Source organism: Hippopotamus amphibius, chromosome 12 (assembly GCF_030028045.1).
Source record: "Hippopotamus amphibius kiboko isolate mHipAmp2 chromosome 12, mHipAmp2.hap2, whole genome shotgun sequence".
Lineage (NCBI taxonomy): Eukaryota > Metazoa > Chordata > Mammalia > Artiodactyla > Hippopotamidae > Hippopotamus > Hippopotamus amphibius.
Window position 1 is genome coordinate 68,335,037 of NC_080197.1, and position 23,887 is coordinate 68,358,923.

The 23,887-nt window shown below is 39.5% G+C and overlaps 2 protein-coding genes across 2 annotated transcripts; one reads left to right on the forward strand and one right to left on the reverse strand.

The window, feature by feature from the left end:
* Nucleotides 1–5,791: 5,791 nt before the first annotated feature.
* ART4 (ADP-ribosyltransferase 4 (inactive) (Dombrock blood group)) lies at nucleotides 5,792–19,996 on the forward strand. Its single transcript, XM_057702601.1, is given in 4 exon segments — nucleotides 5,792–5,984; nucleotides 8,386–9,094; nucleotides 16,111–16,340; nucleotides 19,926–19,996. Coding segments are annotated over 3 exon segments (972 nt in total). The 5' UTR covers nucleotides 5,792–5,813; the 3' UTR covers nucleotides 16,203–16,340; nucleotides 19,926–19,996.
* Nucleotides 19,661–20,392, reverse strand: C12H12orf60 (chromosome 12 C12orf60 homolog). Its single transcript, XM_057704123.1, has one exon. It carries the CDS (start codon nucleotides 20,390–20,392, stop codon nucleotides 19,661–19,663), a length of 732 nt encoding a protein of 243 aa, XP_057560106.1.
* Between the last annotated feature and the right edge of the window lie 3,495 nt (nucleotides 20,393–23,887).

A 23,887-nucleotide genomic window follows, 5' to 3' on the forward strand; every position in this document is an offset into this window, starting at 1 on the left:
CACACATCTCCTAAAACCTTTGTAATTTCCTAAGTGATAAGCGCTTTGGAGCATCTTTTGTTTCCAATTCCTGAAATAGGTCCAGAGCCATAAAGGTGAAAGCGGTGTCTGTTTTAAATTGAGATATAGTTGACGTCTGTACTGGCCTCAAGGTGGAGAAATCAAAACCCAAGGACAACCGATCACAAACAGCCAATGAGGCTTTTCCAAATAAGACAAATGCTTAAGCTGCAGCCAATCAACCAAGTTCCTTGCTTTGCTCCCTCCTTATCTCTATGTAAGTCCCTCCCCAGCTCCTCTCAATGGAGCACTTCTAACCACTTCAGTTTGGCAACTGCCCAATTTGAATTAATTTTTGCTCAAACTCAAAATTTTTTCATTTGCCTCAGTTTATTAATAAGGGGCATGATGTCTGCAATTTACTCTCAAGTGGTTTAGGAAAAAAGAGAGAGAGAGAGAATGATAGAGCAAGCGGGGCAAAATAAAAGCCATGGATCACTGTGGATAATGTGAACGCACTTCGTTTGCTGGAACCACAGTGAGGCCAGACAAACCAAAACATTGGAGTTTGGAGCAGAGAAAAGTTTATTGCAGGGCCATGCAAGCAGACAGGTGGCTCATGCCCTAAAAAATCCCGAATTCCCTGAAGGGTTTCAGCAAAGCCTTTTTAGAGGCCAGGTGAGAGAGGGGTGTCCCAGGATATGTGATCAGCTCGGGTTCAGTTCTCTGACTGGTTGATGGTGAGGTAACAGATGGTTAACCTTATCAGTCCTTGGGCACCAGTAGGTCTGGGGGCTACATTCTCATCATCATCAAGTAGTTAATTTCTTCCATTTGGTGGTGGGTTTTAGCATCTGAAAAACTCAGAAAATATGCACAAGATACTATTATCTGGGAACTTTAAAGAGGAGCTACAGCAGAAAATATGGGGGAGGGGCCTGTCCCAGGAAGGCCCCATAGGGTCCTGCTTGGTTACGATAGGGCATGGGAGTTCCTTGGATATACATATGTTCCTTGTACAGAAACTGGCAATGTTTCTGTAATTTTAAAATTTTATCTAAATAAAAAGTTATAAAAAATATGAGATAATTGAAGGAATTTTGCTCACTTCAATAAGAGTTTGAAGGTAGGGCTTCCCTGGTGGCCAACTGGTTAAGAATCCGCCTGCCAATTCAGGGGACACAGGTTCGAGCCCTGGTCCAGGAAGATTCCACATGCCACAGAGCAACTAAGGCCGTGTGCCACAACTACTGAGCCTGTGCTCCAGAGCCTGTGCTCCGCAACAAGAGAAGCCACCACAATGAGAAACCGGCGCACCACAATGAAGAGTAGTACCTGCTCTCCACAACTAGAGAAAGCCCGTGTGCAGCAACAAAGACTCAACACAGCCAAAAATAATTAAATAAATAAATAAATAAATAAATAATAAAATAAATCTTTAAAAAAAAAAGAGTTTGAGGGTAAAAGGGAACGGATAAGTTAAAATGTTAAAACCATCCTGACTATCTAATTTTGGTACCGCTGTCAAACTACTTTCCTTTGGATAACAAGGACTCTGGCAGTACCTCCATTAAATTAACACAGGTCCAAAGACGTTCAGTAAGATCCAAATGAGAAATGCCAAGAGCCATTTCCAGAACTTGAGGCCAGTGGCAAAAGATACACTCGGCCACCCCACCTCCCCTCAAATGCCCTCTAGTGATTACTTCAACCCATGCTCCGAAAGTAGCTTTAGAAAATTCATCTAATGTTCAGAATGTATTCTATAAAATTAGCAAAACATTTTCTTAAACTGCTATTTATAAAAAAAGTAATAGAAATTAACTTTCACTTTGTTAAACACCCTGTGAGTTGTTGGTCTTCAAATAGCTGAGTAGCCAACATGCTTTGGGCATCTGTTAAGTGTCAGTGGCCTCAGGAAACTAAGGAAACTGCAGAGCAGAGAGGTAAAATACTTGTTCGGGTCAAACACTGAGGAAGTGATAGAACACAGGATTGAACCAAAGCGTCGTTCTCAAGAGCTCATGTTCTATTCATCAATCAATCTGCTTCTGAGACAGTATAGCTCGTGGATCTGCTCCATGATCTTTTACAGAGTATCTCAACTTCATTGCCAATACAACCCTGAAAGAGTGATGTTGTCATCTCTGCTCATATATATAAGGGAGCTGAGATGGAGAACGAACACTGCTTATTCAAATTCACAAAAGCTGGGAAATCATGGAAGCAAAATACCAACACAGCTCTGTGCAACTTCAAAACCTGTATCTCTTTTACCCATCAGGACAGCAGATTGCATTTTGAAGAACTGGGCATCATTAAGAAAATGGTAACTGAGTGAAACTCAAGCTCTAAACAAACTAATATTAAATTATCTCATGAGAATTTTAATAAAACAGCCCTCAAGGAAAAAATTATTTTTTTCAATGACAACATTGTCAGGAAACTTTTGTTTTTTAATTTAATCAAAAATGTGCACACACTCATACACCAGACCTGTGCCTTTCCCTACTGCAGATATTATTGTTGGTGTTCTCTTGCTTCCCTCCCTCTTTCCCTCCTTCCGTCTCAGTCTCTTTTCTCTGTCTTTGTTTCTGTCTCTGTCCCTCTGTCTCTCCCTTCCTTCCTCCCTCCCTCCCTTTTTTCCTCTCTCCCCCATCTTTAAATTCCAGAGTTGTATTAAAAGGTTACAAAGGTTCCTGCTGCCCCCTAGTGTTCTTATTTTGGAAGTGGCAGTCACAGTTGGAAAATCAGCAAAACCTTTACAGACAATAATAATAAAATGACACTCTCAGGGAAGTTCCCTGGCTATCCAGTGGTTAGGACTGGGCTCTTTCACTGCCATGGCCCGGGTTCAATCCCAGGTTGGGGAACAAAGATCCCGCAAGCCACGTAGCATGGCCAAAAATTTAAAAAAGACATTTACAGCCCTTTAGAATTTTGGAGACAGTGGGCCATGGAGGTAAGAGGAAACTGCCTGTGATCACTGACAAGTTATTTGCCCTCACAGAGTTTCAACAAATACACCCATAAAGTGGAGGTTAAAATATGTCTTCCTCATAGTGGTACTGTGGGTTGAGATAACATACTAAAAGGTCTAGAAGTACAGTACACTCTCTAAAAGAGGTCATTATTATCACATTATTTTGACAACTCTATAAGGTTAAGGAAACTGAAGCTCAGCACAGCTTGCAGGGTTTTTTAAAGTTAACTCAGCTACCACGTTGTAGAACTAGACCCATAATCCAAGTTTTCAGACTCTAATTTTAGTTTTCTTCATGAACCCTCAGTATCCCAATTAGTTGATAATAAGGAATCTTAAGAATTATTTAAATCTTAAAGGGATATTTTCATAAACTACCCATGTTTTCAATGAGGTCCAAAATAATACACATTTCATTGCTCAGTGATCACTTCTCTAAATTGTGTCTTAAAAACTGCAAGAAGAAAAGCACACAAAGATTTGTGTCTAAAACATGTTCACAGGTCATTGTTTATAACAGTACAAAGTTGAAAAAACAGGCTGAATATAATACATTTATTCAATAAACTTTGGTACAAATAATGTTTTGGTACAAATAATAATATTTTTATTTATTAAACAATTTCTCAGCGCCAGGTGCTGTTAAAGGATTCTAAATGTATCAAAGCATTCAGAGAGGTAAGTACTATTATTATCTCCACTTAACAAATGAGGAGGGACTTCCCTGTCTGTCCAGTGGTTAAGACTCCTCGCTTCCATTGCAGGGGGCACAGCTTCCCTTCCTGATTGGGGAACTAAGATCCCGCATGCTGCAAGGCAAGGCCAAAAAATAAAACAAAACAAAAAAACAAATGAGGAAACTGAGGAACAGAGAAGTTAAGTACCTTGCACAAGGTCAAACATTGAGTAGGAGAGACAGGAATTGAATTGACGTCTTTCTCAAGAGTCCATGTCCTATTCACCAATCAATCTGCTTTTGTGACAGTATAGCCCATGGATCCACCCCACATTTCACTTCATGGTAGCACTGATGGTAGAATATTGTACAGTCATTAAAAACAAACAAACAAAAAAAACATGTTTTCAGTAAGTATTAAGGGGACTGCCCTGTTGTTGCAGTGGTTAAGAATCTGCCTGCCAATGCAGGAGACACGGGTTTGAGCCCTGTCTGGGAAGATCCCACATGCTGTGGAGCAACAAAGCCCCTGTGCCATAAGTACTGAATCCACATGCCGCAACTACTGAAGCCCGTGCATCTAGAGCAACAAGAGAAGCCACTGCAGTGAGAAGCCTGCTCACCACAACGAAGAGTAGCCCCCACTCTCTGCAACTAGAGAAAGCCTGCGCACAGCAACAGAGACCCAACACAGCCAATAAATAGACAAATAAATAAATAAATTTATTTAAAAAAATAAGGATTAAGTTACATGGAGACATGCTTACATTAAAACATTAAGGGAAATCAACTATACTTCAATTTAAAAAAAAAAAAGAGGGGCTTCCTAGGTGGCGCAGTGGTTAAGAATCCGCCTGCCAATGCAGAGGTCACGGGTTTGATCCCAGCTCCAGGAAGATCCCACATGCCGCGGAGCAACTAAGCCCGTGTGCCAAAAAAAAAAAAAAAAAAAAGAAATGAGATATAGAAGAAAAAAAATAAGGGAAAAAAAACAGCATGCAAAATTGCACACATTATTTCAGTCCTAGAATGTGTGTGTGTGTGTGTGTGTGTGTGTGTAAAACCAAAATCTAAATCTAAATAGTACCTTTCTCCAGATGATGGGTTATGGGTAATTTTGTTTCCTCCTTTATACTTTTCTAGATATTCTAAAGTTTTGTGATAAGACATAACTGCTGTGATTATCAGAAAATTTAGTTTAAAAATATTTTTAGTTGCTAAAAAAAACACCAGAATTTCCGAGAACAAGATTTTATTTCCCTTCACAGTTAAATAATGAATCAGAAAGTGTAAGTAGGAAAGATTTGCAAGAAAAACAATTACTTCAAGGGCTGGGAACAGAGGAAGAATGTTCAGGCTAGAAAGGGAAGTGTCTTAGAGTGTTTCGTAGGACACCCGTACTGAATGAACTCAGCACCCTGGGACCTATTCTTGGTCAATGTCACCTGCTTTGGAGCGCTGTCATCTGCTCAGAGGCTGTCTTCTGACACGACAGACTGAAAGTGTGAATTGAGAATCTGTATCTTTAGAAGAGAAAACATAGAAGATCTGTGACCCCAACAAGTATAATTTCTAGTGTGGACGACTTCGTGTGCAGTGGAAAAGCAACAAAGAGAGCCTTCTTTTTGGCCGTAACCCTACTGTCCTTCTTCGTGGCAGCCCCTTCAGGACAGGGCCTATCAGCAGCACCAGATGAGCCCAACATAGGCCCACCTTGAGGTGGTATCTTCCCAGGGACCTGCAAAAGCCAATCATATCACTCACAACGGACTGAGCTGCAGTTCAAGATAAAACCATTTGGCCCCAAACACCGTACAGTGCGTGCTCTTTCCTGCTTTCTTAAGAAAGTTAAGGCTGAGCTGGTGAGCCTAACCCCTAACAAGACTTTGGAACTTCCCCACATACAGACTAGACCAAGATTTTTTTTAATAGGAAACTAACTTAAGTTCACTGTAGAATCCCTTATTTGGTGCACGAGTCTGGCTATTCAACAGAGATTTCAGTTTTGCGAGTTGGAGCTGATTTCTTCCCTCGGAAAAACTGCTAGTTAGTTGTGGCCAACAGAAGTCTCAACGTAGGCCTGGACAAGGAAAGTTCTTGCTGAGATTCACCCCAAGAAAACCCCAAAGGAACACCCTGAGAACTGATGTCGGGATGAAGCTGCAAGGGCAAAAAAGTGCTTTTAACACCAACAAATCCTGCCCATTGACTGACAGATGCAGGAGGATTCTTCTCCCAAATACTGCAGCCCCTTCGGTGAGAATCTGGCTCCTGAGAGGGCAGCTTCCTCTCCTGCTGCTGTGCTCAAGTCTGCAGAGACCCACGGTGAGTTCCCATGGAGGATCTGATCTCTGTATGCCCGGGGCTCTGATGGAGCTTCTCCTGGTGCAACATTTAGATGACCTTTAATCCCTTAGGATGTAATTTCATTTAGACATTTTAGCAAGTAATGCTGGCAAAGAGGGTTGAAAACAATTATTAAAAATTGGGGAGTTTATAGATTTGGCATCACAGCAGCTAGAGGCATAGCATTTTTTTTTCTTGATTCTCCATAAAATTTAAGTAAAACATTGCTTCTGTAGGACAAATAATGCAAAATCAACCAAGTGTATTTGGCTTTAGACTGTATCATATAAATCAACTTAAAACAGGCATTATAAAGTTTTACATAATGAAAAATAACCTAATGTTAAGAGAATACAGTTTCAGTGAGCCCAGAATCTTGCATCTTGCCATTCATAGAAAAGCACTAAATTCCTTAACTTGGGATATCTGTTTTTCTTTAATTAACAGTCATCTTTTGATGTTCAAGTGCCTGCCCTTTGTTACAGAACTCCCATATACCCTAGCTGCCCCCTCACCTCCTCAGAGCAGTTCTCTCGGGGTTACTTGAGATGCTGCCTCCCAGACTTCAAGTCCTAAAAATTCCCACTGAATAAAACATAGCTCTTAACGTTAAAAAGAGAGGGGGGCGGGGAACCCAGAATACCCATTTGATATCTAGTAATAGATTAAAGTTTGGGCGTTTACAAGGTTTCACAGAAGATATTTTTTATTTTGTTTTGGCTTAAATAGATTCTGTAAAACTATTTGCAAACTTGCTGTAAAGAGTTATCAGTTAAAACCATTTAAGTGTCTTAAAATTTTGTTCCAGTTTACATACAGCTAGATGGCTTCTCACCATAAATAACATAGTAAAAATACCAAATGGTATGTTTTTGAGTTCCAGCTACAACATTGCTGACATTCACTTGATGGAATTTTCTCTCTTAATATGTTCCTTAGTAAGTACTGTTTATTAGGAAAGCATCATTTCTTTGCCAAGAAGGAAACATCTTGGAATTTAGATAACTGAAAAATATGGCTCTCAATTATGGACGGAGGATACTTAATGAACTTGTCTTCAAGTCTCAAACTTCAATTTAATATGCACTGGACATCAATAAGTAATATTCCATTGGCTACCCATGAGAAATGTCTTTTTTCCACTCCTGGTTTCTACAAGGAAGGACTTTTCCAGGAACCCTACTGACCTCTGTCCAGCCCTTTCCTCGCACCGCTCCCCTGGAGGTGGACAGATTTGCTTGATCGGTAACATCAGGAAGAATAACTGGATATGCTGCGTTTGACTCTGCTCTTCTTCCTCCTGGGAATTAGCCCGATGGCCAAAGGCATGAGTTCTGTGTTCCTCCATGACAAGAATCTCACCTGGACAGGACGCAATCCAATACTGCCTGAAGCTGAGTGGGCAAGTCAGCTCATTCTGGGGTTTACACTTGACAAGTCCACCAGCCATCAGACCTAAAGATGGGTGCTCCAACATGTTCTTGTTCAGTAGTAAAAATTATATTTTAGCCTTCATATTTCAAGTCCTGAGCAGAGGAGAGGGTTGTCATTTACTGGGGGACCCCTTGTAGAACCCAACATTACTCATCACTTAAGTCTTTTCTTAAATCAAATCCAAAGACTTAATTTAGGTTTTGGGTATTCATAAAAGAGATATTCCTTATAACACCTGTGTGAGAATGTGAAGGAATCAGGAAAGGAAGCAGATAGTATAATTAAACTTTAAGATTAGCATTTTTTTACTTCAAAATACTCAATATGCAAAAAAACTGTTTTCAGTGATACAAAAAGGGTCACTTCCTCTGTGGGAAGATGAGGTTTTTTGTGCTTTCGTACTATTTGTCACACCAAATGCAATATCTAGCATGGGTCACGGACACAGGAAGGACCAGAGCAGTGTAATGCTTATGAGGGAAACTTACTTCAGCAAATACTCATTTTGGGCAGATGACTTGGCCTTATAGAGTGTGGCAAATCCACCGCCACACTGTAAAAATTTGAAAACCAGAAACCTCAATTAAATAGAGGCAGGAGACCAGAAGGGGGAGCTCTCACACCCTGCGACATAGCTTAGTCCAACAGGAAGAAGAAAAACACCTCTTCTTTCCTGGCAAGGATTAGGCCAATGAAAAGGCATGAACTCTTTGTTTACTATACCCTCCCATCTTCCTTTTCTTCTCTATAAAAGCGTTCCTCTTCCCTTGCCCTGTGGGGACTCGTACATGGTGCACCACAGTTACAGACCCTGAATTGCAGCTCTCTGCTGATCCTGAATAGACCTATCTTGCTAGAGAAATACCTGGCAGTCTATTTATTTCAGGTCAACAAGATTCACCATGGGTTTTGAAAAATTAAAATCAAGATTTTTCTTTCCTTATAGGTTGCAGTTAAAATTGACTTTGACTTGGCACCAAATTCCTTTGATGATCAATACCAAGGCTGCAGCCAGCAAGTGATGGAGGAACTGACTCAAGGGGATTATTTCACAAAAGAACTAGGATCTCGCAGGAATTACCACAGGGACTGGCAACGTGCCCACTTAACCTGGTTGGGCCAAGGAAAAGCTCTCCCCGAAAACATGACTATTACACATGCTGTGGCCATCTTGGTTTATTTATTGAACGACAGGGTTCATTCAGACTTCTCCAGAGCCATGGCCAGTACCACTGGGTCTCCCCAGCAATATAAACATTCATTCCATTTCAAATATCTGCACTACTACCTGACCTCGGCAATCCAGCTGCTGAGGAAAGAGAATGTCATGAGGAATGATTCTCTGTGTTATGAGGTGCACCACGAGGTGAAGGGCGTTTCCTTGGAAGCCCCTGTAGGTGCCACCATTCGCTTTGGCCAGTTCCTCTCCACCTCCCTCCTAAGAGAAGAGGCACAGAAATTTGGGAACCAAACTTTGTTTACCATATTGACCTGCCTGGGGGCACCTGTACAAGACTTCTCTCTCAAGAAGTAGGTCCTGGTCCCTCCTTATGAGCTGTTTGAAGTTGTAAATATAAGCTACCACCCAAGAGGAAATTGGTTGCAACTGCAGTCAACTGGGACCCAGAGCACATATAACTGTCAGCTGCTGAAAGGTATTGTTATTGATTCAAATTGAATCCACTCTTACCAAGATCACAGGCTGCTATTTTTTTTAATCTTTTCAAAAAAGTATTTATTTTTTTAATTTTTTTAAATTTTTTAAAATTTTTTTTAATTTTTTTTAATTTTTATGGAGTACAGTTGATTTACAATGTGTTAATTTCTGCTGTACAGCAAAGTGAGTCAATTACACATAGACATATATCCAGTCTTTTTTAGATTCTTTTCCCATATAGGTCATTACAGAGTACTGAGTAGAGTTCCCTGTGCAGTAGGTTCTCATTAATTACGTATTTTATATATAGTAGTGTGTATATGTCAATCCCAATTTCCCAATTTATCTCTCCCCCCATATTCCCCCCTGGTAACCATAAATTTGTTTTCTACATCACTGTTCTTTTACAAAAGTTGTTTTCCTGAGTGAGCTTGGGGGAAAAAGGCCAAAAACATGGATATTGGCTTTCAGTAACGGTGGAACTGACAGATTAGAGAAAACCCACCTTGTTTCTTGGTTTTCCCTCTCTTCTTTCTCCTCAACTACCTCTAGCAAAATGTGTCTTTGCCGTGGCACTGATATACGGGGCATTCTAGACAGAGAGAATAAGTATCTGTACTGGAAAATGTAGCACATAAAATTTAGCATTTTACCTTCTCCCTCAGGCTCATTTTTTGTCACGGTCATTTCATGAACAGGAAGTGCTAAAAATAAAGCAGGTGTGATTTACTAATTCACTCCTGTCTATTACCCGTCCTTCTAAGAGGACTCAGGCGATGTAAAATGAATAAAGCAAAATTACCATTCTAGGAGGATTTTTAGTCTAATGAGAAGTGGAAACATGAACAAATGTCTACACACAAAAGCACTAAGTAATATACCAGATGTTTAAAAATGGTTGCGGTTGCTCAGTGAAGGAAGCTGCTGGTTCTCTCTGGGGAAAGTGAGAAAGCTTCACAATAGGAGACCACATGGGACTTGAAGTAGGAATGGGGGTTTTCAGTGAAAGAAGAGAGAAAAAGTCATTTCAAGCAGCAAAAGCATACACTGAATCAGAGATTTCAAACAGCCTGGTATCTTCAGGACATTTCGAAATTCTGGTTGGCTAGAGTATAGGGTGTGTAGGACATAGGAACAGGTTACGAGTAGAAAGGGAAAAGGGGATTGATTGTGGCTAGAGAGTTCTGATGGGGCCAGATCGTAAAAACTCTTGTATTCCATGCCAAGGACTTTCAAACTTCATGCTGCAAGTAGTGAGAAACCTTTAGAAGTCTGTAAGGAGTGGAGCATTGATTGGATCAGTATTTTAGCAAAAGCCCTGATGATACTGTGAAAAATGAACTGAGGCAGGAGAAATTAGAGTTACCACAGTAAAAATATGTTAGGCTCTTTTTTAGAAAAACACGTGACTGATTCCATTTTATCCTTGTATGTTGCCAGCCACAGTCGTTTGACAGAGCACATGCTGTAGCAAATACTGTGCCCTGTTTGATTCAGAAAGAGGAAGACTGTCCTTATCTACATGTGCATTCATTGCAAGTCAGCTGCAACCTAACTACAGTGTCTACCTTTGAAATATCCCCGAATCTTTCTCTACTTCATCATCGTTGCTGCTGTTAATAATTCAGCCTGTCAGCATTTCTCAGCATGTCAGGGCTGCAGCATTGCAAAGGTGCTCAAACTGGCATCCACACTGAGGTCAAGGTCCTGTTCACTCTGGCCTATCCGTAAACACAGACCCAGGGAGAGGTGACCTACCAGGACTTTTATCCCCTCCCTCCTCTCCTCGGCAGCATGGCAGACAGCAACATGAATGATGTGTGTTTCTGCTCCACAGACCCAAGAGATGAGTGTTGGTAGAGAAGAATGAAAAACTAGAGTAGGAGATGAATAAAACAGTGAGCTTTTGATAATAAATGAGAATATCCATAGCCAGGTTCCAGGATTCTCTGGAATTACATCTGCCTAAGATACTGTTGTTTCATTCTCACTGTGCATTTGAGATGAGTAGTTTTCTACTATTCACCTACCTCTGCTGATTATACAAAAAAAAAAAAAAAAAAAAAGAATTTGATTGATTTCAGAACGCTCTCAGCTATTCACTGCAGTGTTTTGTTTTGTTTTGTTTTCCCACTGGGTAAGCTCTTTCTGAAATCTTTCTTAAGTCATTTTTATTAACTGATATGTAACACTCTGCTTATTCCAACATCCTGCAACAGTATTAGATTGATGCAAACATGAACAATGGGAGGAGGGAGGCGGCGTGTTTTTCTTACCTGGGAGTCCTTTGCTGGGAGGGAGCAAGGTCAGTGGTCTCCCCAGCCCAGTTTTTCTAGATGCTGCTGTTGCCCACTTGACTTCTCCTGACCAATCACCTGGACTAACCATGAACCTCAGCCTGGGGAAGTCACAGAATCTAATTTCTCGTGAAACCGGAATCCTCTCAGGAAACTGTTTCCTCTCCTTTCAGTTTTTTCACTCGCAGAAGCCACAAACTCTTCTGTGTCCCCCAAAAGTCCCTCTGAGCCAGCGACTTATGTTTCCTCTTCAGTTCCCTCTTAATCTGACGGATGCAATATGTGAAGAACAACACGAAGGCCTTTAAAATGTGTCAGCCAGGGACACTGCAGTTCTCCCAATGAAGACACAGTAGATTAAAGAGCAGAGCTCCCCGAGTCCTTCAATGTATTTCAAAATTGCTTCCATTAACTTGTAACTGAAGTTCTCAAGTTCAAGGAGTTCCCAGGAATCTGTCACCTTGAGAGAGTCAGGAGGTCACATTCGTAGCATAATACTTTGAAGGGAGTGAATTTGCAAAAGAAAAATTGTTTGACATTCTAAACTAACAGCTTTTTCTTCTAATTCTTCTCTCGTTCCTCACAGGACCTATGCTTGTTACCATAGAAACATGTTTTCATGCCCATTGGAAGACTCAAAATATGTTATGTTAGTTATTTGTCCTTAAATGTCGCTTCTATTAGCAAAATAATCTGTGCCAAAAGTCTGTAGACACACAAATACATGATTTGTTCTGTATCACTGGATTCACAAAGAAGAGGGATTTATATGTTACAATGTTTCACATAATTAAAATTCTTAAGCATGCTTCTAGGAAAAATACAGTCAATTGTTTGTATTCAGCCTGGCTTTTACATGTTAATCTTGCCAGTTACTAGCAGTGAGAATACAGGCAAATGGCTTAGTCTCTCTGTCCCTCAGTTTCTTTATAAGTAAAACGGGAATAATTTTTAAAAATAGAACCTGCTTTGTAAGATTCTGGTGAAAAGAAGATGAATGAACGCATGCAAAACCTTTTAGAACTGTATGTGACACATGTAAGTAAGTACTCAAAACTCTTTAGCTACTATTACTACTACCATTATAATTTTTTATTTTACTAACTTACTGTTTCCTGTTTGTTTTTACTCTGGGCTTCAAGTGTCCCAAAGAAGTTTTCCCTATTTGTGGCATCACACTTACCTTGAAGTAGAGTGTCTCAGATGGATGGATGAATGACTGAGTTATTGAATGTATCTAGCAGACCACATGGCATGATGGGAACAGCAGAGATGGTGGAGCCAGTGAGAACTGGGTCTATGTTAGTAGCTCTGTGGTCTTGTGCAAATGACCACTCTGACCATATTTCTTCATTTAAAAAATAGGGGAAATAGTTGCCTGGAGGGAATGTTGTGATAACACTTGGGACGCACCCTCTCAAACACAACTGAAAAACTCTGGGAAAGTACTTTGCACATGGAAGTGGGATAACAGTTTAATGGCACAAATGTCTACTTCAGTAATTGACAGTAAGAACAGAAAGAAAGGAAGAGACAGAGGATATAAAGCTTTACCATTTTTTTTGAGTACCGAATTTTCCTAGACAACATTCCAAAAGATATTCACTCATCACTCTAAATTTTGACAGAAAGAGGTTATAGATAGCATTTGCCACTAAATACTAGATTAACTAGATACAGTACACTGCATGTCAGTTTTACTTTTCTATTTTTTGCTTGTTTTCAAGAGATTGAATATTTCTTTCTGGACAATCTGATCAAATTCACAGATTCAGATTTCATGAGATAAAAGCCATAATAATTATGCATTTCTCCCTAGACTGTATACCTAATGCAGAGATGACTAAATTTAGGTTATAATACACCAATAAAATGGTATTTGTATAGCAATTAAGTTTACAAACGACTCTCAACACATCATCTGTTTAACTCTTACAACCACCTGTACATTGGGCTATTGACGCCATGATACTGGCGTGAACACTGAGGATTAGATAGGTTAAATGGTTTTTGTAAGATTATTCAAGCACGTTATAAATCACAAAAGTGGGACCCTTTCCTATGTTTTCTGACAAAAAGTCCAGGACAATTTTCTTTATAGGTTGCTTTCCGGAGATTTATTTTGCCATTCAAAAATGTTACTGAGAACCTACAATTGGCTTCAATCTTCTGTGACTCTGACTATTTACATAATAAAAATACTTCACACTCATATAAATACACAAATTCACTCACACAAGTGCATATATAACAAGATAACAGTTGATCTTTTCACATACACTGTAACTCTAGTGTTTTTATCTTAACCTATTTTATTACATTATTAAAGATTGATGGCCATGACCTACCGAACTGATGTCACAAACCACTATTGGATCACAACCTCCAATTTGAAAAGTACTGTACTAGGGACAGAGGGAATAAAAAGCATTGAATAGTCTAGAAGAAAAGTAAAGACAAATACAAAAGTAAAATTAATGTGAGCTGTCCTCAAATTAGAGATTTTTTAATATTGTAATTAATGTAATTGACAGATTTTTTTCACTTATTTTCCTAAATATATTGTCTGTCTGTGTAAAAAGATTAATAATAACAACAACAACAACATGAGGTAGAAATTATAATGACCAGAAGGGAGTTAAAGTATCAAGAGAGTTAGGGAAGAAAAGTTACTTTAACCTGAGAAAATAAAATTAAAATAAGCTATTTTTAATATCCTAGTTATTATGAAGGGGGCTTAAGAGGTGGCTTTGAAAGGGGAGTATGATTATAACATAGAAATGTCTCTATGTTTGTCTCTTACTTGAACATTAATATAATCACAGCGAAGCAAAGTGAAGAGGAGTGGTGGTGATCATAGTATTTCCAAAAACACAGAGGTGCTCTCATTTTACAGATGAGAAAACTGGGGCCCAACAAAAGTAACAAAAAATGATTAAAGTCAAGCATCTAGCGGTAGATCTTCAATACCAAAGCCAATCACACACACACACCCCTCAAGCCATAATTTTTCTCTGTTATATTGTTTCCTTGTCAATCAATATTTTCTGACGAGTCTTCAGCAGAATCTTATCCCATGACAAAGTGAAAAAGGGTGGGGTTAGAGGTCCTTGTGATCTCTAGCCTCAATGAAGAGAAAACAGAACAAAAAATGCTCAAGAATCATTCTAATGAGTGACCCGCTAAAGAGGTATTAATGGTTCATAGGTCCTTTTAAGAACTCAGATAATCCAATTTTAACACAAACTTTGACAAAAGCTTAGAAATATGTATGCATTATTAATTTTTCTTATCTAAGAAAACTGGGGTTTTGAAAATTACTGTTGATATTTATAGAATTCCAAATAGAAATTCCAGGAAACTCAAGGGATCTTATGTGAAAGTAATGGAAAAATATGTCCCCATAATCTAATCATCCTAACAAAGAATATGGCCATTAAATAATTGAGGCAATCACAGGGTTGAATGGCTTCCTACCTCAAATGTCTTTTCTACACTAAATAATCAGCGAAGGCCGGTTGAAAAGGAAATTCCACTCTTTCTTCAGAGTGTTTTTTGAAGGTTTCCATCTTCCATCTCATTCTATATGCTTACCCCATTGCATTCCCAGTTGGTAGTTACACCTGACAGTAATTTTTTATATTCCAGTTTTGCTTCCATCAGCCACACCTTACTGGCTGCTAGCCTTTCCTGTGAAGAGTGTGCACACACACACACACACACACACACACACACACACACACACACACCCAAGTAGGACTGTGTGAATACTTTTTGGTCACCTCGTAATAAAAAAGAAAAAATTGATGAATGGACATGCAATCTATGGACAGACAATACAGTGGTTAAAAATATAAAGTTGAGGAGACTTCCCTGGTGGCCCAGTTGATAAGACTTCGCCTTCCAAAGCAGGGGGTGAGGGTTCAATCCCTGGTCGGGGAGGTAAGATCCCACATGCCTTGCAGCCAAAATACCAAAACATAAAAAAGAAGCAATATTGTAACAAATTCAATAAAGACTTAAAAAAAATAAATTTGAGCCAGACTGTCTATTTGTGATGGTTGCCTACACTGCATACTAGACGTGGGTTAAAAGAGTTAATTTATAGCAAGTGCTCAAAATGATCCCAGCACAGAATAAGCCTTTAATCAATGTTCACTTTCATAATGGTGATAAAGGTGATAAGATGGGGATAATGGTAACAGCAATAATTCTGCTGCTGATGATGAGAAAGAATCAGGAGATCTCTACCACCAGCTTGCTGGGGACCCTGAGGTACACCTCTTAACCTCTTGGTACCTGTTTTATCATCTGCAAAATAAGCAACCTGAGTTCCGTCAGAAAAATCTAAGAAAGAATACTTTTTAAAAAATAGATAGCTTCAATTATTTTGTTAGGAATTTTCTAAGCTTAAAAAGTGAACCAGGAACTTCCCTGGTGGTCCAGTGGTTGGGACTTCACCTTCCAGTGCACGGGGTGCAGATTCAATCCCCTGGTTGGGGAGCTAGGATCCCACATGCCTCACAGCCAAAAACCCATAATGCCATAAAACAGAAGCAATATTGTAATGAATTCAATAAAGACTTGAAAATTGTCCACACCAAAAAAAAAAAAAAATCCTTAAAAAAGTGAACCAAAGGGGAAATGAGGTGGTTTTTTAAAACTCTCTGCTCTCTAAAACATCTCTAACTCTTTTCATGTTTGTTTGTTTTCACAGCTTCCAGCAAAAAGTGCATCCCTACTCCTGTAGTTACTGCTTCTCTCTCCTTTTTGACCAGTGTCATCATCTCTTGCAAAAGTGGAGCATAAAGGAGGCTTGTGGTTTTGCCTTCCCTGTACCTTTTTGCTTTATTCCAGTCAGGGCACCCTGCATACCTGTAGAGAATCATTCTGCCCAGCTATCAATGGATGTAGAGCTGGCTCCACCCACTGCCTATGGGTAGGCCTGTAAGTATATTTCTTCTGCATAGATACATAGATTCATGTTGGATAGAAAATGACTCATGACTCAGTTGGAGCCTGTGAGGTACAATCAGGGTACGTTATTGGAATTGGGGCTGGGAGTGGGGTGGGGGGTATTTTTTTTTTTTTTGAGTGGAGATTAGTGAAAGCAAAATATGAACCTAGAATCACTAGCAGCTATCTTGCCACCAAGAAGAGAGACCCTACCTCCCTGAGAATGGAGCTAACACAATGAAAGAAGAGTTGAGAAACGAGAAGAAAGTGAATCCTGATGAGTGTCTATGTGCCCCTAGATCCAACTGTGCCTGAAACTGGATACCCTGGGCTTTTTCATTACATAAATCAATAAATTATATTTTTGCTTCAATAATTTGAATTAAATTTTCTATCTCAAGCAATTAAGGAGCGTTATGATGAATACAAGGACTTTCTCTTATATTTAGTGATCCTAAATATTAGGAACAAATCAGGGACACTTGAGTTAGATAGCAAAGGACAAATTCTTCATCAAATGGGAAAGCTTTGAGCCCCAGAGGCATACTAAAGGTGTGAAATTTCTTTAGAGATTTTCTTTCACTGATGTAAAGCAATTTTATTATTTTTTTATCTTTTTTAGAGATTTTTATCAGCATTCAAGGCCAAACCAGTGTAGGCTCAGATGGGAGAAAACATGGAAACCCAAGAAATAAAAGGGAAAGTTAATAAAAGGTGTTAGTGGAATTTCATTCACTGCCAGTAATGGGGTGTTGCACACATGTTTCTTCTAAAATATTACAAAAGTTAGAATTTAAACTCATATGTTGGGACTTCCTAGGTGGCGCAGTGGTTAAGAATCCACCTGCCAATGCAGGGAACACAGGTTCGATCCCTGGTCCAGGAAGATCCCACATGCTGCGGAGCAACTAAGCCTGTGCACCACAACTATTGAGCCTGTGCGTTACAGCCCATGAGCCACAACTATTGAGCCCACATGCCACAACTACTGAAGCCCACGCACCTACAGCCCTTGCTCCGCAACAAGAGAAGCCACAATGAGGAGCCCATGCACCACAATAAAGAGTAACCCCCTCTCGCCGCAACTAGACAAAGCCCATGTGCAGCAACAAAGACCCAACACAGCCAATAAATAAATAAATAAATGTATTAAAAAATAATAATAAATAAATAAACTCATATGTTAATTCACAGAGGATTTTATGGCAAATTGGATCTTAAGCTTTCATTGCAAGTTCAAGTACACTTGTTAGGAAAGCAAGTGTATGTGTGTAGAGATAAAGAAGATAAGGGAGAAAAAAAATGTAATTACCAAGCAAATATCAAAGATATATTGAGTCCCCATTATGTGCAAACAGGTAAAAAAAAAGTATAAATCATCAAACTTCACAGCTGGGAAAGTCCTCTGACTCTTCTTTCAGGTAGTAGACAAGATAAGTGGGGTGATGGGGGATTGCTAGGTCTCTAAAGACCCTACTAATTGGGCTAAATGGGGTGAGGGTGAGAGCTAGTTCCATACCTTTGAATTCTGAAAGTCCAGGCTACTTAGTTCCTCTGAGATTTAGATAAGAAGCAAGCAATTTTTTTTTTTTTGGCACACGGGCTTAGTTGCTCCGCGGCATGTGGGGTCTTCCTGGAGCTGGGATCGAACCCGTGACCTCTGCATTGGCAGGCAGATTCTTAACCACTGCGCCACCTAGGAAGCCCAGCAAGCATTTTTTTAAGGAGAAAATGGGACTTAAAATTTTAAAAAAGAAAATGTTTACATGAGGAAAAATCTTAGGTATTCTCAGAAAGGAAAATTCCAGTAGAGAGCAAGAGTTGACTACTTTTAAAGTAAGTAGTAAATTTCATACTTCTTAAAAATAAAATAAAATAAAAACTAGGGTTATTAGTTGCCTTTCTTGTTCTTAACAAAGTTGCTATTAGGTATCATGTGAAATATGGCAATCTTGAGAGCATATAATCATTTGCAATTCATGAGAGCTCAAGACTTTATGGTAGGGACTTCCCTGGAAGTTCAGTGGTTAAGAGTTTGCTCTTCCACTACAAGGAGGGGGGTTTAGTCCTTGTTCCGAGAACTAAGATCCCACATGTCACACAGCGCAGCCAAAATGTAAAAAAATTAAATTAAATTAAATGTATCTGGAATATATAGAAAAAAAAAAGACTTTATGGTAGGCAAATGGACTTGTCTAACTTTTTTCCCCCATTACAAGCACACCTCAGAAATCCTGCTTCTGTTATGGTCAAGTAACAAGTATTAGGTCTTTTTCATGTGTGTGTGCGAAATGTTAGAGCATTTCCATTTTTCAACCTCTAATATCTCCTAATCATAAGGCTTCAGTAGGAGACAAAGAATAACTCCTCGGCTCTGGTCTTATTCACATAGGCAAGAAAATGCTCTTACTCCTCATTCACTATTCTTATTTACTTCTGGATAAATCATATCAAAAGCATTCAGTGATGGTTTATGATAAGCAAGGCAGGGACTTCCCTGGTGGCACAGTGGTTAAGAATCTACCTACCAATGCAGGGGACAGGGTTCAAGGCCCGGTCCGGGAAGATCCCACATGCTGCAGAGCAACTTAGCCCATGTGCCACAACTACTGAGCCTGCACTCTAGAGCCTGCGAGCCACAACTACTGAGCCCACACGCCACAACTACTGAAGCCCTCGCACCTAGAGCCCATGCTCTTCAACAAGAGAAGCCACCACAACGAGAAGCTCGCACACGGCAAGGAAGAGTAGCCCCCACTCTCCACAACTAGAGAAAGCCTGTGTACAGCAACAAAGACCCAACATAGACAAAAAATAAATGTTAACTAATTTTTTTAAAAAAGCAAGCCACTGAAGTGTACAGAAATTGGTATATGAGTGACAAAAATGCAAAAGTTTTGTTTCCTAGGCCTGAACCAGATTATTTAGTGATAATGTATACATTTATCTGCAGCTCGCACCGTAGGAACTAGAAATAGAATTACTAAGAGTGGAAATTAGTTGAGGATTATTTCAGTTATGCTTTAAGATGAAATACAATGTTCAGAGTATCCTCAAATATAACACCATACTTGCTTTTTTTGAACAATACATTCTTTTCAGTAACTGCCATTTCAAGCAGGATTTCTTTGATTACTTATTTTTATTTCAATAAAGCAAAATGAGGTAAATGGTTTGCCAGGTGACTACTCTTTGAACTCATGACCCAACAGACCATATGTGTGGCATCCAAGGTCTTAGAAAGTACTATGAAAACTCACACGATTTGAATTGGTTTTCTGACAGAAATGAGCACTTCTGTTGCACTCCTACTAGTTCTTGGCTTTCTTAAACACAGAAAACTTGGTTTCCATAGTTTTTATGGCTTTTTGGAGGATCTCTAAGATTGGTCCCATAGTTTTGACAATTTGCTCCATCTGATCTGCAGCTGACTCAATGGTATCCTTGGCATTCTCAGTGTTTAGGGCAACCTGTAACTTTTTCAAGGCATCTATTGTAGTGTCTTTGGATGGACCTGGACGTGGGCTTTTCTCAGATGTGGTGGCATCTGATTGCTCTTTGGTGTCTTTTCTACAGAAGTCACTTAATTGAAGATTCATGATGGGATACTTCAGCAAGGCTGAAAGAGAAGATTCCAAACTCTCAAGGATGTTACCACTATTCAGCACAGAGACAATGACCGGTGTATGGACATGTTTGAACATTTCTTTGGCTGACTGTTGCAACTCCTTTACACTGCTTCCCTTCTCAACCACAGAGCACATAGCTGTTGCAATCTTGGAAGATAAAGGTTCACTTTGCAATTTGTCCTGCTTTGCCGCCACTGCAGATTGCATCTCCTTAAAAATTTTGAGCATTTGTTCAAAGACATCCTTGACATTACCATCTTCTTTCACAGTCATCAAGAGGATCTGAGTGTTCATACTGCTGTTAAACAATTCGGTGAGTGCATTTGTGAAGGAAGCAAGATCTTGCATGTGAAAGAAGAATGTTTTGGCAGCTTGAACCAGCCTCTCTTTATCTTTTTCTGACTCTGAAGACATTTCTCCAGCAGAAATGTTTCAGCACTGGAAAACAAGCAGTAATCCAAATGAAAACTAAAAGTATTTGTCAATCATAAAGAGACTGAAAGTATAATCTAAATGTGAGGATAACTCCCAGCAAAAGTTGGAAAGCTATACAAGCTTTAAAGCAGAAATGATCTTGTGCTGTAATAAAAAAAAAAAATCAAAAATAATTAAAACAGAGTAGAATAAGGGTATTTCATTAAATTTAAACCAGATGTCAAACATTGTGTGCTAGATCCTGAACTGGATATGCTGACATATGGAGTGATGGTATCCTCAGGCATTACACTCAATATCCATCCGATCTAGTGGGAAAGACTGGATAAAGCCTTAACAATTACATAGAGGGGCTCTGGTTCCCATTAAGATAGAACATGCACACTCCATCCAATCTTTCCTACTGATTGCAACTAAAAATCCTGGACAGAATACCTAAAGTTACTATCAAATAACTCTGAAAGGTGAATAACAGCAGATGGAGCAGGTAGAGAATACAGTATTCCAAAGAAGATCTAGGCCATCTAATGCAAACTCTCAAAATGTCTGTCCTGTCAAAAAATGTACTTTCATTACAACTCATCCTCTTCCGCAATAGAGGGAAATGTTAACATCTCTAACCAACGTTCATGATCCTCTTTAGGTATTTCCTCTAGACTTCTGCTCTATCAATCATCTGAATTGTGTCCTCCCAAAATCTATATGTTGCTGACACCCTAATTCCCAGTATGACTGTATTTGGAGACAAGGCCTATTAATTAGGAGGTAATTAGGGTTAAATGAAGTCATAAGGGCAGGGCCCTGATATGATAGGCTTAGTGTCCTTGTAAGAGGAGACACCAAAGAGTGTCTCCTCCCTCCCTCCCTCACTCCACCTTCTGAGGATGCAGCAAGAAGGTGACTTCCTGCAAACCAGGAAGAGAGCCCTCACCAAAAACTGAATGGGCCAGCACCTTGATCTTAGATTTGTTGGCCTCCAGAGCTGTGAGAAAATAATTTCTGTTGTTTAAGCTGCAAGTCTATGGTACTTTGTTATGGCAGCCCAAGTTGACTAATATATCTTGTATCCTCCATCTCTCCCTCTTCATTTTTCCTTATCCTTTAACTATGTACATACTCAGTTTAAAAAAAAAAAAAAAAGGTTTGACCCTGATTTCCCTTCAAGTAATGATTCCATCTCATTCCTTCCTTTAATTCTCAAGAGAAATTCTTTACATCATTGTAATTTATTCTATCCCTCATTATTTTCCTGTAGGGCACCAATAACTTCTAATTATCAAATCTCTTGGCCTGTTTCCAGGCCCTGATCATCTGGAGTTCTCTGAATTATCTGAAATTGGTGAATACCTCTTCCTACTCCAAATCCTCTCCTCCTGAGGCTTCCATGATGTGGTACAACACTGGTCCTTCTATATCGTCTCTAAGCATTTATTTATTTTATAGGCTTCTCTTCCTTATACCACCAATGTCTCTCCTATCTCTGCAAGGCTGTGTCTTTGGCCCCATTATATTCTACACTCTCTCCCTTCAAGATCTCATAACTACAAATGCCATGTATATGCAGATGACTCCTAAATCTCATAGTGTAGCGTTAACAAGTCTCCTGATCTCCAGATCTACATTTCCAACTACCTACTGTCATCTCCACGTGGTGACTGCACCAGTATATGCCACACAATTATCCACAATTGCACTCATCTCCTCAATAAACACTGTCTCCTCTTGATCCTTGCCTCATTGTTGAGGCTTAAAATCCATTTTCCTTTTCTCTTCTCCATATTGAGTCAGTCCCTAAAACTTGCTAACTCTCTTTGAACTTCTTTCAATCCAACCACTCCCTTCCATTCCCATAACTACTACTCCAGTTAACTCATCTGGACAACTTCAGTGGTCTCACATTTGATCTCAATATTTTTGTCAAGGGGTCACAAACTGGCAATCCACAGGCAAAATCTAATCAGCAGATATGCTTTATTTGACCTACCACAATGCATTTTTAACATTTTTATCAGTTGCAAATTTAAAAATTGAAACATAGAAATCTGGATTTCTACGATTATTGAAAAAATGAAATTAACTGGTAGCATTAAGTCCTTTTTCTGAGCTGGAGAAATTTCCTAGAGCTGAGGTTGTCACCTTTAGACTAGATATTCACCATCTACACCATACTGTCTTACACTGTTTGAATTACTTACATATCTTGTTCAGCTACTATAGGCATTGGAATTGGTAACCAATGTTTTATTGCCAATGTTTTATTAATCCCATTTGTATAAACTCACTTTCTTGAAATCCAAAGCTCCTAATATTATCCCATAACCAAAACCCTTCAATGGTTCAATAGTGCCTAGAGAATAAAATACAATTTCCTAGCATGGCATCTAAGGCCATCTACATACTGCTCTCAATTTTCCACTACTTGCTTTCCCTTCTCTGCTCTCATGTATACTCTGTACCACCAGCAGAGTAAATTAATTTTGTTCCCTGAAAATGCTCCACAGTTTTTTGTTCATAGTTTCCCCTTCACCTGCACCATCTCCTCCATACCCCACCCCGTACACATCTATTGAAATCCTACTTGGGGACTTCCCTGCTGGCGCAGTGGTTAAGAATCCACCTGCCAATGCAGGGGACATGGGTTCAATCCCTGGTAAGATCCCACATGCTGCAAAGCACCTAAGCCGATGTGCCATAACTACTGAGCCTGAGCTCTAAAGCCAATGAGCCACAACTACTGAGCCCATGGGTCACTACTACTGAAGCCTAGAGCCCATGCTCTGCAACAAGAGAAGCCACCACACTAAGAAGTCCGTGCACTGCAACAAAGGGTAGCCCCTGCTCACCACAACTAGAGAAAGCCCGTGTGCAGCAACGGAGACCCAACACAGCCAAAAATAAAAATAATAATAATTAAAAAAAAGAAATCCTACTTATCCATCCACACATACTTTGGATACACTGGCCACACATATGCTTTTTTACCTTTTTTCCCATGCTCCTAACCCGGTGGGGCCCCAGGCTACATCAACTGCAAAATGACCCAGTGGGACAGAAGTAAAATAATACCCCACTTGGTCCTTCTTTAGAACTATAGGGCAGCACCTTCAGATTTCAGAAGTCTCCTAACTGGCATCTTGGTTCTGAATCCTCTACCCGTTGTTAATATAAGAAAAATAGCTATCATTCAGTAAGTTTTTTTGCCATAAAACAGGCACTGTGCCAAGTGTTTTACACTTATTACCTCATAGTCCTTATGACAATCCTTAAATTACAAACTAGTACTCACTATGAAAAAAAGTAGAGAGCTTAAATTACTTCCCCCGGGTTACATGGCTCATAAGTGGTACTCTGGGTACACAAAATAGGGACTGTCCAATTCTAAAGCCCATGGTCTTCCCACTAAGTTATACTGAGGCTGAGTGATGTTCTTGTTTCTGATATGTCTTTGCTGTAGAGGAATCAATGGGGATTAGG